The 13,636-nt window shown below is 52.9% G+C and overlaps 2 protein-coding genes across 2 annotated transcripts; both read left to right on the top strand.

Moving 5' to 3' along the window:
* The first annotated feature begins 482 nt into the window (after window positions 1–482).
* Window positions 483–5,716, top strand: HER10_EVM0000215 (MIF4G domain-containing protein). The gene is made up of 5 exons (XM_035470008.1): window positions 483–920; window positions 992–1,036; window positions 1,104–3,151; window positions 3,204–3,650; window positions 3,703–5,716. Exons 1-5 carry the CDS (start codon window positions 902–904, stop codon window positions 4,171–4,173), a joined length of 3,030 nt encoding a protein of 1,009 aa, XP_035326427.1. The 5' UTR covers window positions 483–901; the 3' UTR covers window positions 4,174–5,716.
* A 3,568-nt stretch (window positions 5,717–9,284) lies between these two features.
* On the top strand, window positions 9,285–13,216 carry HER10_EVM0005911 (class VII chitin synthase). The gene is made up of 3 exons (XM_035475513.1): window positions 9,285–9,938; window positions 9,990–10,156; window positions 10,220–13,216. The coding sequence occupies exons 1-3, from the start codon at window positions 9,870–9,872 to the stop codon at window positions 12,444–12,446; spliced, it is 2,463 nt and encodes an 820-aa protein (XP_035326879.1). The 5' UTR covers window positions 9,285–9,869; the 3' UTR covers window positions 12,447–13,216.
* Window positions 13,217–13,636: the final 420 nt, after the last annotated feature.

The following is a 13,636-nucleotide window of genomic DNA, read 5'->3' as shown; positions in this document are numbered from 1 at the left end:
TCTTCGGGTTGTTGAGAATACACTTTCAAGCTAATGGAACATGAGACTTTCTCATCTAGCTGAGTGATATGACTGAACCCCATGAAGCTGTCTTCCCGTCCGTACCGTCCTTCCACCTTCGCATCAACGTAAATCCTCCCGACAATGCTCCGGGCTACACCCAATGTCCTACCTACTATGTAGGTATGCTATTATGGAGCGACGGGGACAGGTTTTCCCTGGTGAATGTGGGAAGTGGACCTGTGAGGTAAACGACAAAGGTACCCAGAGCGCCGGGTCATGACGCTCACCGCCCGGACCGCTTAGATGACCGTGAAATGCGGCACCCAAGGCGGCAAATCAGATGCTACCTTGGCAGCCCACCCACCTAAGCTACAGCCTACAGGTCATTCACAGCAGGAACCAAGCGCTAAGTAGGTTCCTCCCCCCGAAACTCTCACTGCAAGGCGCCTGTGCAGCCTTCCTCCATTGCAAACCTGGAGGGCTTTTCGCGACCTTCCTGAATCTCCAAGGCCACTACTCCGTACCGAAAACCCGCTAAACACAACCGCCACCGTCGCTGCCCTGACTTCCCTTGTGCAGATCCAGCAGCGACAGGCAACCCAAACGGCTCCTCACCTTCACCTCAGGTCAAGAATTCTCTCAGCACCGCCAATACAATCGCCAACGACACCATTCACGCAAACCCGAACCGACACGACCACTTGCCCCCCCCAGGCAAGGCCTGCCGCTGCGAATAATCTTACCGATGCCGGCCCATGTTGACGCGCAGAGTCACACTCGTTTACAACACTCGATCCCATAGCATCAGCTCCCGACATCATCAGTGCCATCCTGCCCTATGTAGCGCCCGCCCGCTTTCAACCCTTGCATATACAATACTCGATTCTCACGATCCGCCATGGATCGTGCCAGGAAGCGTCAGTTGCGCTCTCCCGCCCGCCCGCCGCCTTCTCTTCTACTATGCGGCATCTCGCTAACAGCCACTCAGGTGAATTGCGCTCCTTGAACACCCGCGCTTGGGATGGCGAGCAAGGTTCGTACATCGGGTTCAGACCCCACCATGCCCAATACCCCTCCTCTGACTTGCCTCTCCTACACAGATCTGTTTGCTGTCAGCAAATCTCTCGATTCATCTCTCAAGAAGAATACCGCCTTCATCAAGCGCCTTCGAACCGCCGTATCGGCCGCGACCCTAAATACCTTCCTCCAAGAGATCCGCACCCTCAGTCTGCACAAGTACCTCTCCGAAATTGTCTCTGCCTGCTTCGAGGGCCTATGCAGACTCAAGTCCCCCGGCGAGATCGAAGCTGGCGTCGAAATTGTCAGTGCTCTACACCAGCGCTTTGGTCCCAGCGAGTTCACCGAATACCTAGGATGGTTGCTTGGGAAGGGAATGGCAACGCCCGACAAGAGCTTGCTCAAGTCGTTGGCACCCGAGGTCCGCGAGAAGGAGGAGAAAGAGCGCTTGACGCGCCAGCGTGTGCTCTTGCGCATTGTCACCGAACTTTGGCTGGTTGATGTTCTGCGAACTCTCGATGACGTTACAAGACCAGACGATGCTACCAAGGGTGCTACAGGGAAGGTCGCTGAGCTGAAGCCTAGAGCGCAGGCAAACAGGAGCGGCGCTGCCGAGCCTTTTCCCCTCGAGGTACTCAAGGATCTACTTGGCCATGATCGGGAACACGTAAACTTGCCTCTACTCGTCATCTTCGTCAAGGCCTTTAGCTGGGATATTTTGGGCGTCAAGTCTTCGGCTGCTGAGGGACGAAAGACAGTTGAGGAGGACGGCGCGACCAAGACTGCCAACGGAATCGTACACGGGGAGAGCGGCGGCGAAGACCAAGTCATCGACACCGAAGATCAGCCGTTCACACCCCCTGAGCTTCAGGAGAAGTTCAAGACTATCCTCAAAAAGTACTTTGAGGACGTCAAAAGTCATGTCGTTCGGGACCAGAAATCCATCCATTCCCAAGCTCGCCGCAATGCTGAGGCCTACGTCAAGTCTGGCGAGGTTTTTGAAGATCGCCAGGCCAACTTTGAAAAGCAAATGAAGGCCCAGGAGCGGCTGGTAGCCAATGCTCAGGCAATCGCGGACGCTATTGGCGCTGACATGCCTGATCTCAAGGAGAGCGATGACTCGCTGGGCAATACCAATGGCTCGATCGGTCTGGTCAAGGCTGGTGACTATCTTCGAGGTCTTGGTGACGGTGCTGGTATTTGGGAGGATGAAGATGAGCGGCGCTTCTACGAAAACCTCGTCGACCTGAAGGGCAAAGTTCCAGGCATTCTTTTGGACGACGGTAAGAAGAAGAAGTCCGATAACGAGGAGCAAGTGGGCAGGAAAGTGGAAGTTACCGATGCACCGGAACCACACAAGGTCCCGGACGCAGCCGAAGACCAGTCCACCTCCATCGCCAACAAGACGATTGGTGCTCAGGTGGACGCAGTGTTGGCCCGTCTGCCGGATCTCACCAACAAGGATGTTATTGACCAAGCCGCTATCGACTTCTGCTACCTCAACTCGAAAGCCTCGCGCAACAGGCTGATCAAGGCTTTGACCGAAGTCCCCAAAGGCCGCGGCGACCTGCTGCCCTCATGGGCCAGGCTCGCTGCCACTTTGGGTAGATACATGCCGGATATCCCCAAAGGCCTTGTCGACTATCTTGATGCCGAATTTCGCAGCCTGCAAAGACGAAAGGACAAAGACTTCCTGGGCCAAGTGCGCTTGAGCAATATTCGCTACCTTGCTGAACTGACCAAATTTGGCATCGTTCCGGAGCACGTTGTGTTTCATTGCCTCAAAGTCAGCCTCGACGACTTCTCGAGGATGAACATCGAGATCATCTGCAATCTCTTAGAGAACTGCGGACGATACCTTTTGCGGAACCCGGAGACTTCACCGCGCATGGCAACCTTTCTCGAGACATTGCAACGCAAGAAGTCTGTCCAGCACATTGGCCAAGCCGAACGCATGCTCATTGAGAACGCTGTCTACTATGTTGACCCTCCTGACCGGCCTGCCATTCAGCAAAAGGAGCGCACTCCCATGGAGCTGTTTATTCGCAAGTTGATCTACATGGACATGACTAAGCGTAATTACAGTAAGGTCTTGAAGCAGATTCGCAGACTTCACTGGGAGGAGGCCGAGGTAAGTCAAAATTGATCACTGCAGTGTCGTCAGAAGTTAACCGTACGACAAGGTTGTCACCATTCTTGAAAAGGTTTTCTCTAAGCCGGGCAAAGTCAAGTACGGCAACATCCATCTTCTCGCAATTCTTCTCAGCGCAATTTACCGCTATCACCCCGCTTTCGTCGTCAGGGTTATCGACACTGTCATGGAATCGATCAGCTTCGGGCTGGAGCAAAACGACTTCAAGTTCTACCAGCGAAGGATTTCCGAGGTCAAGTACATTGGTGAACTCTACAACTACCGAATGGTTGAGCATCCAGTCGTCTTCGACACCATGTACAAGATTATGACATTTGGCCACGGTGGTCCGCCCATCCCTGGTCGACTAAATCATTTTGATTTGCCCGATGATTTCTTCCGCATTCGTTTGATTGCGACTATCTTGGAGACATGTGGCATGTACTTTGCCAAGGGTGCGGCTGGCAAGAAGTTGGACTACTTCTTGTCGTTCTTCCAGGTTTGTTTCTTTGGATTTCGCGCGTTGCTTCCCGTCGACTAATACATGATAGTACTACATCTATACCAAGCAATCGCTGCCCATGGACATCGAGTTCATTGTTCAAGACACTTTCGCCCTTACACGACCCCAGTGGAAATTGGCAACCAACCTCGAAGAGGCTTCAAAGGCATTCCAGCTTGCCATAGCTCAGGACCAAAAGGTCTCGGGAGCCGACAAGACGCTCGAGGCCGATGATGCATCCATCGGGTCATCTTCGGACGATGAGGATGGAGATGAACATTTGCCTGAGCCCGAAGCTGACGAAGAAGAGTCTGATTCTGACGAAGATGCTGAGGTAAGAGAATTGCATAGGTCGTGCTGGCCCAACCCGTTACTGATTAGTCGTACGAACAGGACAATGACGTCGACATGTCTCATGCGGACTCCGATAGCGAGGATGAGGCTATCGTGGTCACTCGCCAGCAGGAACAAGTTGATCCGGAAGCCGAGGCCGAGTTTGAACGTGAATACGCAAAGATGATGGCCGAGAGTCTGGAGTCTCGCAAGTTCGAGCGCAAACCCTTGTTCGACGTGCCACTGCCCGTCCGCGGCAAAAGCAAGGAGTCGGCAACAGCAGCCGACTCTGGAGATACTAGTGTGCCCGCTCCCAGTAGCACAATGGCCTTTTCGCTCTTGACGAAGAAGGGCAACCGTCAGCAGGTGGGTGAAGTTGTGGTGGGTTGGGTGCAGTTATCATCTTTGCTAACAAGCTTCGCAGACGCGTACTGTGGAACTTCCTTCCGACTCAACATTTGCTGTGGCTATGAAAACTCAGCAACAAGCCGAAAGAGAGGAGCAGCAACGCATCAAGAACCTTGTCTTGAACTATGATCTTCGCGAGAGCGAGGATCCGGATGGTAACGACTGCCCAAACCCAATGAAAGCACACCTAGATATTCACAACCCCCAAGCAGGCCACGAGAAGCCAACTTCCTATCATCATAATCGAACAGATCGCGGAAAAGACCGCGGCGGACAACGGGTTCGCAAGCTTCAGCTAAGTGACGTTGATTGGTATGAATCATCAACCAAGCGTGGACACTATTTTGCACGGGCACAGACTCCTTGCTCCGACTGGGACGTAGAAGCTGGCAACGATGTAGAGCAGTCAGAGACTCCTTCAACACATCACCACGGTACTGTTCACAAGCGTCACATGCCGGCCATGCACTCTACGCCCAGACCAGGAGATCGAAAGGAACAGCCTCGCCGGGTTCGCAAGTGCCAGTAGAGTTTGCTAACGAAGAGGAAACCTCGCTTCCATAACAGGACGTGAAGAACGCACCATCATACAGAACTAGGTTCTGAGGATACACTTTATTGCAGTCTTCCAGACGCCACCAACTCAACCCACTGGAGGTTGCCGCAACTGCCAAGACTTCCAAGGTGCAGGATGGCTCCTGAGGTTCATCGAGGCAGACAAATTCATGCAAGGCGCCAAACGCGGCCAAGTATACTCTCGTCACCGGAGCTTACCAGCTTTTCAGGCTCGTAAAACTCCACGATCTAGCCGAGACCCATGGCAGACTGACAAGTATATAAGCCAAGCTGCGATCAACAATTGGTTGATAACCTCAGGATTCATATGGAAGAAGAGCCATGGGTTGCAAGGGTGGCCAGTCACCGGCTAGATCGTAGTTCGTGCGTGAGGGTGACGATGACGGAGGGGCGAGGAATGCCAGGTGGAATGGATGGGTGCAAAGCAGATCTCTACTACACCAGCTAAGCAAGTGGGTACAGTACCTATAAGATCTGAAGTCATCATTCTGGTTGATTGACCCTGGGATCACTGCCGCCTTTTCTTTGCAGAGGAGAATTCCCACATTCAACATTCTTTTGGTAAAGAGAAGTAGATGTCCAATATCGAGAAAGGTAACAAGTGCATGAGCAAACCGGCTTAACCATTATCGCCAGTGCCTCTTCCGAACCGGGACAGGTGATTTTGATCGAAGTCATTTCTCACGGGCGAATCTCACCAAATGATTCACTCACGGCGGTACGGCAAGAGGTAGGCAAGCGTAAATGTGCTTTTCAACCGGTTCATTCTAGCGAGTTGGCTGATAGCCTGATCTTGTACTCTCACAGGATTTGCAGCTGAATCGCTGGGTCCGTTGGGCTAGAATTTTGCACAAGATGGTTGCGGGTGTGGCTTACAGTCGACCCGATGTGTGGTTCGAGAGCTGGTGTGAAGTGGGGTGGGGCGTCATGGCACTGGTCGACGGTGCTAGATCTGATGTAACTCGATGGTGCTTCTTGGCAAGCATTAGCTGTGGGCAAGAGGAAATACGAAGTGCACATGTTTCAGTTGGCGTAGGCAATACCATTTCTTGGAAAGGGTGTCATCGTTCGTTTCATCTTGGAAGAAATCACTAGGCTGACGTTGCATCGTAGGTAGTTGACGCTGGCCAGTCGAGTCTCGGTGAAAAGAATTTTGTTTCTCGTTTGCGGCAGGAAACGTCCCGACAACAACATGTTGTGCATTTGGCGCTGCCATTGTTGCCACGCAGCTGTTCAGCACAGCTACACCGCGACTACAGCCGCGACCGGACGTTGGATGGCCTACGTCCGGCGGACGCAAGACGGGCTGCAAAAAAGCCGAAGGTGTGCTTCGAGGTTCATGCAGGTCGAAAGTGTATGTCTACAGCCAGGGCGATGGCAAAAGGCGAACAGGACCCTGTGCGCGTGTCGAAGCCGATGGCGACAGCTTGACATGGCTGGGCAACATTATTGGGCCGAACCTTGACCTTATTTGTGCATAAGCTCGCTTCATTCGTCCGATGTCGAGGTTCTCACGACGCCTGCCTCAACCAAGGCATCGCAAACGGAACAGGTCGCTGATGCAGTGTATCCGGCGGACTTGGCCGATGTGCTCCAAGCCAGTGCCGAGTAAAAATGCTGACAATTCAAATTGACAACAACGACGTGTCGCTTTCACATTTGAGGTGGTTGAGGAGGTTACTAGCCACACAAGTCGAAACTTGAGTCGGCGGCGGCGGGCGATCGCGTGGCAAATCGAGACCGCAAACAACTATCTGTCGCCAGCGTGATGCCATCTTCGAGCAGGTTGAGGATGGATGGGAGTAGGAGCGCGTATCCGTAGAGGGGTGGTCTGGAAGCGGGTGGGGGGTGAGCGAGGCACGCGTGGGCGTATGGCGCCGTTGTCCCAGTGTGTCCTGAAATATCACATTCCGGCTGATCCTGGGTTGCTCGGACGTCCACGGACGTCTTGGGGTGGAATCTGTATGGTACCATGTCCATATCCACCGGCTAGGTAAGAGATGTTCAGCACCGACCACGGCAACACTGCGCCCACCTTAGACTGGAAGACAGGGAGATGGAAGGATCAGTAAAGGAGGATTCGAGCGTATTGAGGGACGTGAGGAGTTGGGCGGGGACTTGTTGTAGACATTGGTTTTGAATCGAGATATCGCTAGCAAAGCTTGAGGTCAGATGCCTTGGGACGCGGCCGGAGTTGGAGTAGATGATTTGGAAGAAGGTTGTGTGGACTGTGAAAGAGGTCGAATGCGGCAGAAAGTCGTCTCGTTTGGTTCTGGCCCCAAAATAGACGGGATCATTCGTGGTTGCATAGCCGTGGATATCGGAGAATTTCGTTTCTTTCCTGAATCCTCGTCGACTTTGGAGAAGTGAAATAAGACAAGCGCGATGGATGTTTTGGGAAAGAGTTCCCCACAGGCGCCGGGATCGTCGTCGGCAAGATTGGCTGCCCCTGGACCAAATCGTCTTAGCGCCTCAGGGCAAGGTTCGGTGTGCTAACCTTGAGGGAGGTGCGCCAATCATATTTCCTTCCTTCTGGATGTCCCGTCCCTCACAAAGTGCGATGGAAGACGGGAAGCCCCAGATGCGAATCACCAATGTTTCCTTCCGTCACCTCAGTCACATTCCAGCTGGCAGGGATCATCTTTCCAGCGTTTGATAGTAAGGGTTTACGGAGTACTGGCCCCAGTATACATACCAACCTGAAGCTTGCTTGACCGAGGTGCCTCGCTCGGTTCTTGGTGTGCTCCAAGCTCACCTTACCTACCATAGCAATGCTGCCTCTAGAAAGCACTTTACGGATGGGTGTTTGTCATTGTTTGTTGGGAGGTGACGGTCACGGAGTGGCAAAAGCCAACCGGAATGGCTTCTACGGCAACCGCGCGCAGGGTTAAGCGGGCGGATTGCGGCGTCTAAACTACGTGACTACCGACTGTGAGAACAGAACATTCCATCACAAACTCAAAAAGAGACACTTCACCTTAATTCATGGGGTGATGCTTTGCATTTACCCTAACGCGATGGCGGTCGAATAAGGTGGCCGTACAGGGCACCGGAAGTTCTTTGATACAGCGGCCCCTACCGCCCGAAGTCCCGGCTGTGCTGACGACCCACCTGTGATCCCTGCCTGACCCTTCCCTAAATGGACTTGACCCTTTTTGATCAGCTTAGCTAATACAACTGACCCCCCTGCTTCACCAAGGGCAAATGCAACTTCACGTCGGGTCCTTGAGTGCCAACAGTGCATACCTACTTTGCTACTCTCACATCGCTTCGGTAATTATTCCCCGTTCACCTGCCGTGTACGTCACATTCTTCACAAATATGCTCAAATATTGGAAATGCGGGATACCTACCTTACCCCAAAGGGTCTGGGCTGTTCGTTCAGACAGGAAAGGTAGACCCCGATCCAAGAGGTGTGCGGAAGAACTCTCACGGGGCTCGGCTGGGCTGTGCATTCCAGAGTTGACGATCACGTCCGTCTCCTACTCATAGTTGTTCCCAGCAACGAGAGCCTTGACCTACGTAGTCGCCGTTAGCATCAGAAGCACATCATATTTCAGCAACGATCGCGGATCTAAACGAGACCACGAGGACGGGTGATAACCCCAAACCACCTTTGCGTGATTAGCATTCCGTCGAGAATCCGGCTGCGTGGGAAGTTGTAGACACGAGGCATGTCGCACCAAGGGTCCTGACAGTCGTGCCACATGCCATTCTAATTATCTTGCCCGGTTAACTGATCCAGCATTTCTGAGCGAGGCTATTGCCGCGAGGGCAACCCGATTCATCGATCTTGCCAGGTACCAGGCGCCGGGGACGTCTAGGAAACTGTAGAAACACGTCTCCTAGGTCCCGCGAGGCATACAGCTTGCAACTCGAACCGGCCGGTCGCAATACCAAGAGCCCCTCCATGTGCGCAATCGGGTGGCTATCCGCGCCAAAATGATGCCTCGCCTGGCTTGACATTGGCGCCCATCCATCAATCGGCTAATGTGATCCGTGCAGGTCGGTGATCCCTGAGAGCTGCTCTTTGCCTGCTTGTCTGCTTGTTTGCTTGATCCCCTTGGGCTGAATACCTAATCATCCTCCTTACCCACCTATTCAACTTGGACCATCCAGACCCCCCCTCCCCCATCGGTCTGTGAGGTATTACCGGATCGATCCTAGACGGGCGCGGCTCTATCGAGCCTCGAACCCTGTTCGCGCCTCCCCCGTCTTTGGGACCCTTTCCTTTTCCGTCTTGCTCCATGTTACGCCCCAGGCTTCTTAAGACGAGTAGGAGCCAGCCAACATCTCCCGTCATCTGATTTTCTACTCAGCGTCTCCTTTAGTCTCCGTCGCTCCGCGATCTTTCTTTGTCCTCTCTGGCTGATCTCCGCTCATGATGTACTCGTTGACCTCATAAGAGCCCATCTGAGCTTGAGTGTCGCGACCGACCTTCTCTTGGCCAATCTGAACAGGCCGGCCACTACTTGGAGGTGAGTCGTTTCCTCATCCGGCCCATCGCAAGTCACCCCAAGCTCACCTCACTCGAAGAAAAAGGTGGCTTTGCCCATATTCACGGCCGAACCATCAGAGCTCGCCTTTCCGCGGTTACCGACTACTTTGTTCGGATACCTTGCTCAAGTTGTGCCGCGCCAACGGAAGCGTCTTGACTCCAGCCCGACACACCCGTCCGACTGGATTCAAGAAAACGAGTGTTAAACATAGTACGCGCCGTACAAGCGAGCTGCAACTACCCGACGACAACACGCTTTATCTGCACGATCCCGCCTCCCTCACCGCGGCGTGGACCTCTTCTACCCAGCTGAAGTTGCGGTTTTCGGTCGGCTCCTTGCCCGCCTGCGTTTGCTTCTACCGCTCGTGTATCGTCGATTCAGCGCACATTCCTTAAACACGATGGAAGACTACAGTTATCTTGTCAAGATGGCGGAGCCTGGTGATGAAAATTACTGGGCCCCCAAAGACGTGAGCTCCTTTGTCACTTGTGTATCAATTCTCACTTGCTGATATGCCCAGATTGTTTACACTTCCATCGTCGGATTGGTGATGTTGGCAGCCATCCTCGAATGGTTCCTATGGATTGCTGCATTCCTGTACTGCCTATGGAAGGTCTTCGTCAAGGCCGAGCACTGGTCGATTCGAGTATTGGCAGTTATTGTTGGCATATTGTTCACTTGTTTTAGGTAAGTGGAAGCGTCACGCAATCCTCTCACACGAAAGATGGTCGAGCTTATGATTCTCACTAGAGCAATTTTCCTCCCAATCATGATCGTCACTCTGCCTCTGCCCAGTGCTGTCGTAAAGTACTGGCCAACCAACATGGTCGATGTGCTTCAGTGGTTCGCTTTCTGGAGTTTTGCTGGTCTTCTGACCATCCCATGGCTATTCTGCGTCTATCAGCTTGTTACCAACCAGCTCGGACGAACGAAGAGAATCAAGCAGGTTCTGGATGAAGTCTCGGCACCAAAGGTCGTTATTGTCATGCCCGTTTACAAGGAGGACCCCGATGTTCTCGTTGTTGCCATCAACTCCGTTGTCGATTGCGACTACCCGCCCTCGTGCATTCACGTCTTCCTCTCGTTCGACGGTGATCAGGAAGACGAACTCTACCTGAACACTCTCGAGAAGCTGGGTGTCCCGCTGACGTTGGAGACATACCCCAAGAGTATCGACGTCTCATACAAATCCGCCCGCATCACCGTCTCCAGATTTCCCCACGGCGGCAAGCGTCATTGCCAGAAGGCTACCTTTAAACTCATCGACAAGGTTTACGAGCATTACCTCAAGAGAAACGACAACCTCTTCATTCTTTTCATCGATTCCGACTGTATTCTGGACCCTACCTGCCTGCAGAACTTCGTCTTCGATATGGAAATGAGCCCTGGTAACCCCAGAGACATGTTGGCCATGACCGGTGTTATCACGTCTACGACTAAGAAGCATAGCCTGATTACACTGCTCCAAGACATGGAGTATATTCATGGCCAACTTTTCGAGCGAACTGTCGAGTCCGGATGTGGCGCTGTCACTTGTCTTCCCGGTGCTTTGACGATGCTTCGATTCTCTGCTTTCCGCCGCATGGCCAAGTACTATTTTGCCGATAAAGCTGAGCAGTGCGAGGATCTTTTCGACTTCGCCAAGTGCCATCTAGGCGAGGACCGCTGGCTGACGCATTTGTTCATGATCGGAGCCAAGAAGCGATATCAGATTCAGATGTGTACCTCCGCCTTCTGCAAGACCGAGGCTGTCCAGACCTACAGATCCCTTATCAAGCAGCGTAGACGTTGGTTCCTGGGTTTCCTGTCCAACGAAGTCTGCATGCTTACTGATTGGCGTCTCTGGAAGCGTTACCCTATTCTGGTTCTTGTTCGATTCATGCAAAACACCATTCGAACCACGGCTCTTTTGTTCTTCATCATGGTTCTCGCCATCATCACCACCTCCAAGAAGGTTGACAACTTGCCGGTCGGTTTCATTGCAATTTCTCTCGGACTCAACTGGCTCATGATGTTGTACTTTGGTGCCAAGCTCCGTCGATTCAAGATCTGGCTGTACCCGATCATGTTCATCTTGAACCCCTTCTTCAACTGGTTTTACATGGTTTACGGTATCTTCACGGCTGGTCAGAGAACATGGGGAGGCCCGAGAGCTGATGCCGCCACCGCCGACACTGAGACTACTGCTCAAGAGGCCATTGAACAAGCCAAGGAAGGTGGAGACGAGCTCAACATCGTGCCCGAAACGTTTATTCCTGCCGCCGAGGCCCGGAAGGAGAGCATCGCTGGCGGCAAAGGCAACATGGGCCCTATGGGCCGCAAGCACAGTGTCGTCCAGCCGCCATCGCAAATCGAGGGACGTTTCGCTGCCAGAAAGAAGTCTGCTGCTGGATTCTATGTCAACGCCGACGACTCTCAAGTCACCGTCAACCGATCCGGTCCTAGTGGTTTCGGTCCGGCATGGGCTTTGCAGTCACGCGACTCATTCGATAGTATGGTGTCGTCGCAGACCGCTGGCAACTCGGTCTACATGCCCCGTCGTGTGGAGAGTATCATGGGTGAGGAGGATCGCAAGAAGTACGAACTTGCACAGCAAAGCCAGTTCAACCAGTTTTTGTCCAACTCTAAGCGATTTGGAGCTCAGACTACAACCACTGGCCAGGTTTACGAATATTCCGATGCTGAGATGAAGAGAGGAGGATTCCAAGACGTCCCGGATCCGATGGACAGAGGCCAGGAGTACACCGACAATGTCCGGATGGGCTCAGTTGACAACAACTTTTCGGGTCGGCCACAGTCTGGAGAAGGCCTGCCACGGCAAGGGATGAACGCAACACACTCGGCTAGAGGCGGTCGTAGCCCTCTTGCGAGAGCCAGCTTGGTCCGCACGATCCCTCTGGAAGATGTCCAGTCTGAGGGCGAAAGCTCAAGCGGAGGCCATGACAGCCGCGATCACTCACCCAAGAGAAGACAGTAGTGGAGCGTTGGGGGCGAAGCAACGACGTTGTGCGATAGAATGGATAAATTTGCATATCATGGCGTTGAAGGGCTTTCAATAAAGAAGCAGGAGAAGGTCAAGACGTCCGGCAACACTGGGTTCGAGTATTTTCTTTAATTCTTTTCTCATTTCTTTTGTAAAACCCATGGGTTGATAGCGCAAGAGCTGTAGGTGCAACGCCTAGCAAGGCGGGTATTGGAAAGCCCATTTGACCAGAAAGCTATTAGCAATATTTACATAATGCAATGCATTTTGGAGGCATCCGTACTCTTGCAACCTGACGATATGGTGCAATGGGCTGTTGTGGTTAAAAATGACAGGACCAAGTGACCGGGTCTGTGGACGGTTGGAAGCTGTGAAGTAATCTTAATCAAGGACAAGATGTCGAGCGTCGGGGAAGGAGATGCATTTGGTAATCATCGCGGCATGGACATGATCCATTACCCAATAGAGGGGTATCGCCAAGATAAGATTAGATAACTTCAAGTGGACTCGGAACCGTATCGTACTTGGCAACAACCTGCAGAAGCAGCATGTTGTCTGGTCGCATGCTTTACAAAACAGACTCGTAGGAGCAGCCTGACATTGACGGGCCTCGTGACCAACGATGATGTCCAAGGTGCTCCATATCTAGGTATTGCATCACGGCTGAGCACAGATGTTTGGACAAAATAAAACAAACGAGCAAGGATGACAGGCATATTGTCGTTGTCGACGAACAGGGATGGCTTTGGACAAAGGCACGAAGGATGGATTGATTGCTTCGAAACCAAGGCGGTCCGCCATATTCGTTCATGAATATAACCCCAAACTCTGTAGTATGTATGGATGGCTCACAGGACATGCAGAGACCAACGGCGAGCAAGCCCATCTGCCTGCCAGCCTTACCTTACACGCGGATGTGGTTCTTTGCTGTCTGCATTGCCTCACTTCTGCGGGAGCCAGTTGGAGAGAGGGACGATTGGTGAGGGGTGGCGGCGGGGTGGAGGAACAGCGTGGAGGGGCAGCAAGCACAAGAAATCCACGGTGGTCGCGGAGTGGCACGGTGACCCGAGCAGGGGGCCAAGTCAATGAGGAACGACAGAGAACGAAGGAGAATCTTCTTTCCCATTCGGCCTCCACTACTATTTCAGCGCCCTGACACCGTCAAAATTCATTTGGGTCCACCC

This window comes from Colletotrichum scovillei (genome assembly GCF_011075155.1).
Source record: "Colletotrichum scovillei strain TJNH1 chromosome Unknown Contig00011, whole genome shotgun sequence".
In the NCBI taxonomy this organism is placed as follows: domain Eukaryota; kingdom Fungi; phylum Ascomycota; class Sordariomycetes; order Glomerellales; family Glomerellaceae; genus Colletotrichum; species Colletotrichum scovillei.
Note: the sequence above shows the minus strand (reverse complement) of the source record. Positions and strands in the feature narration are given on the sequence as shown.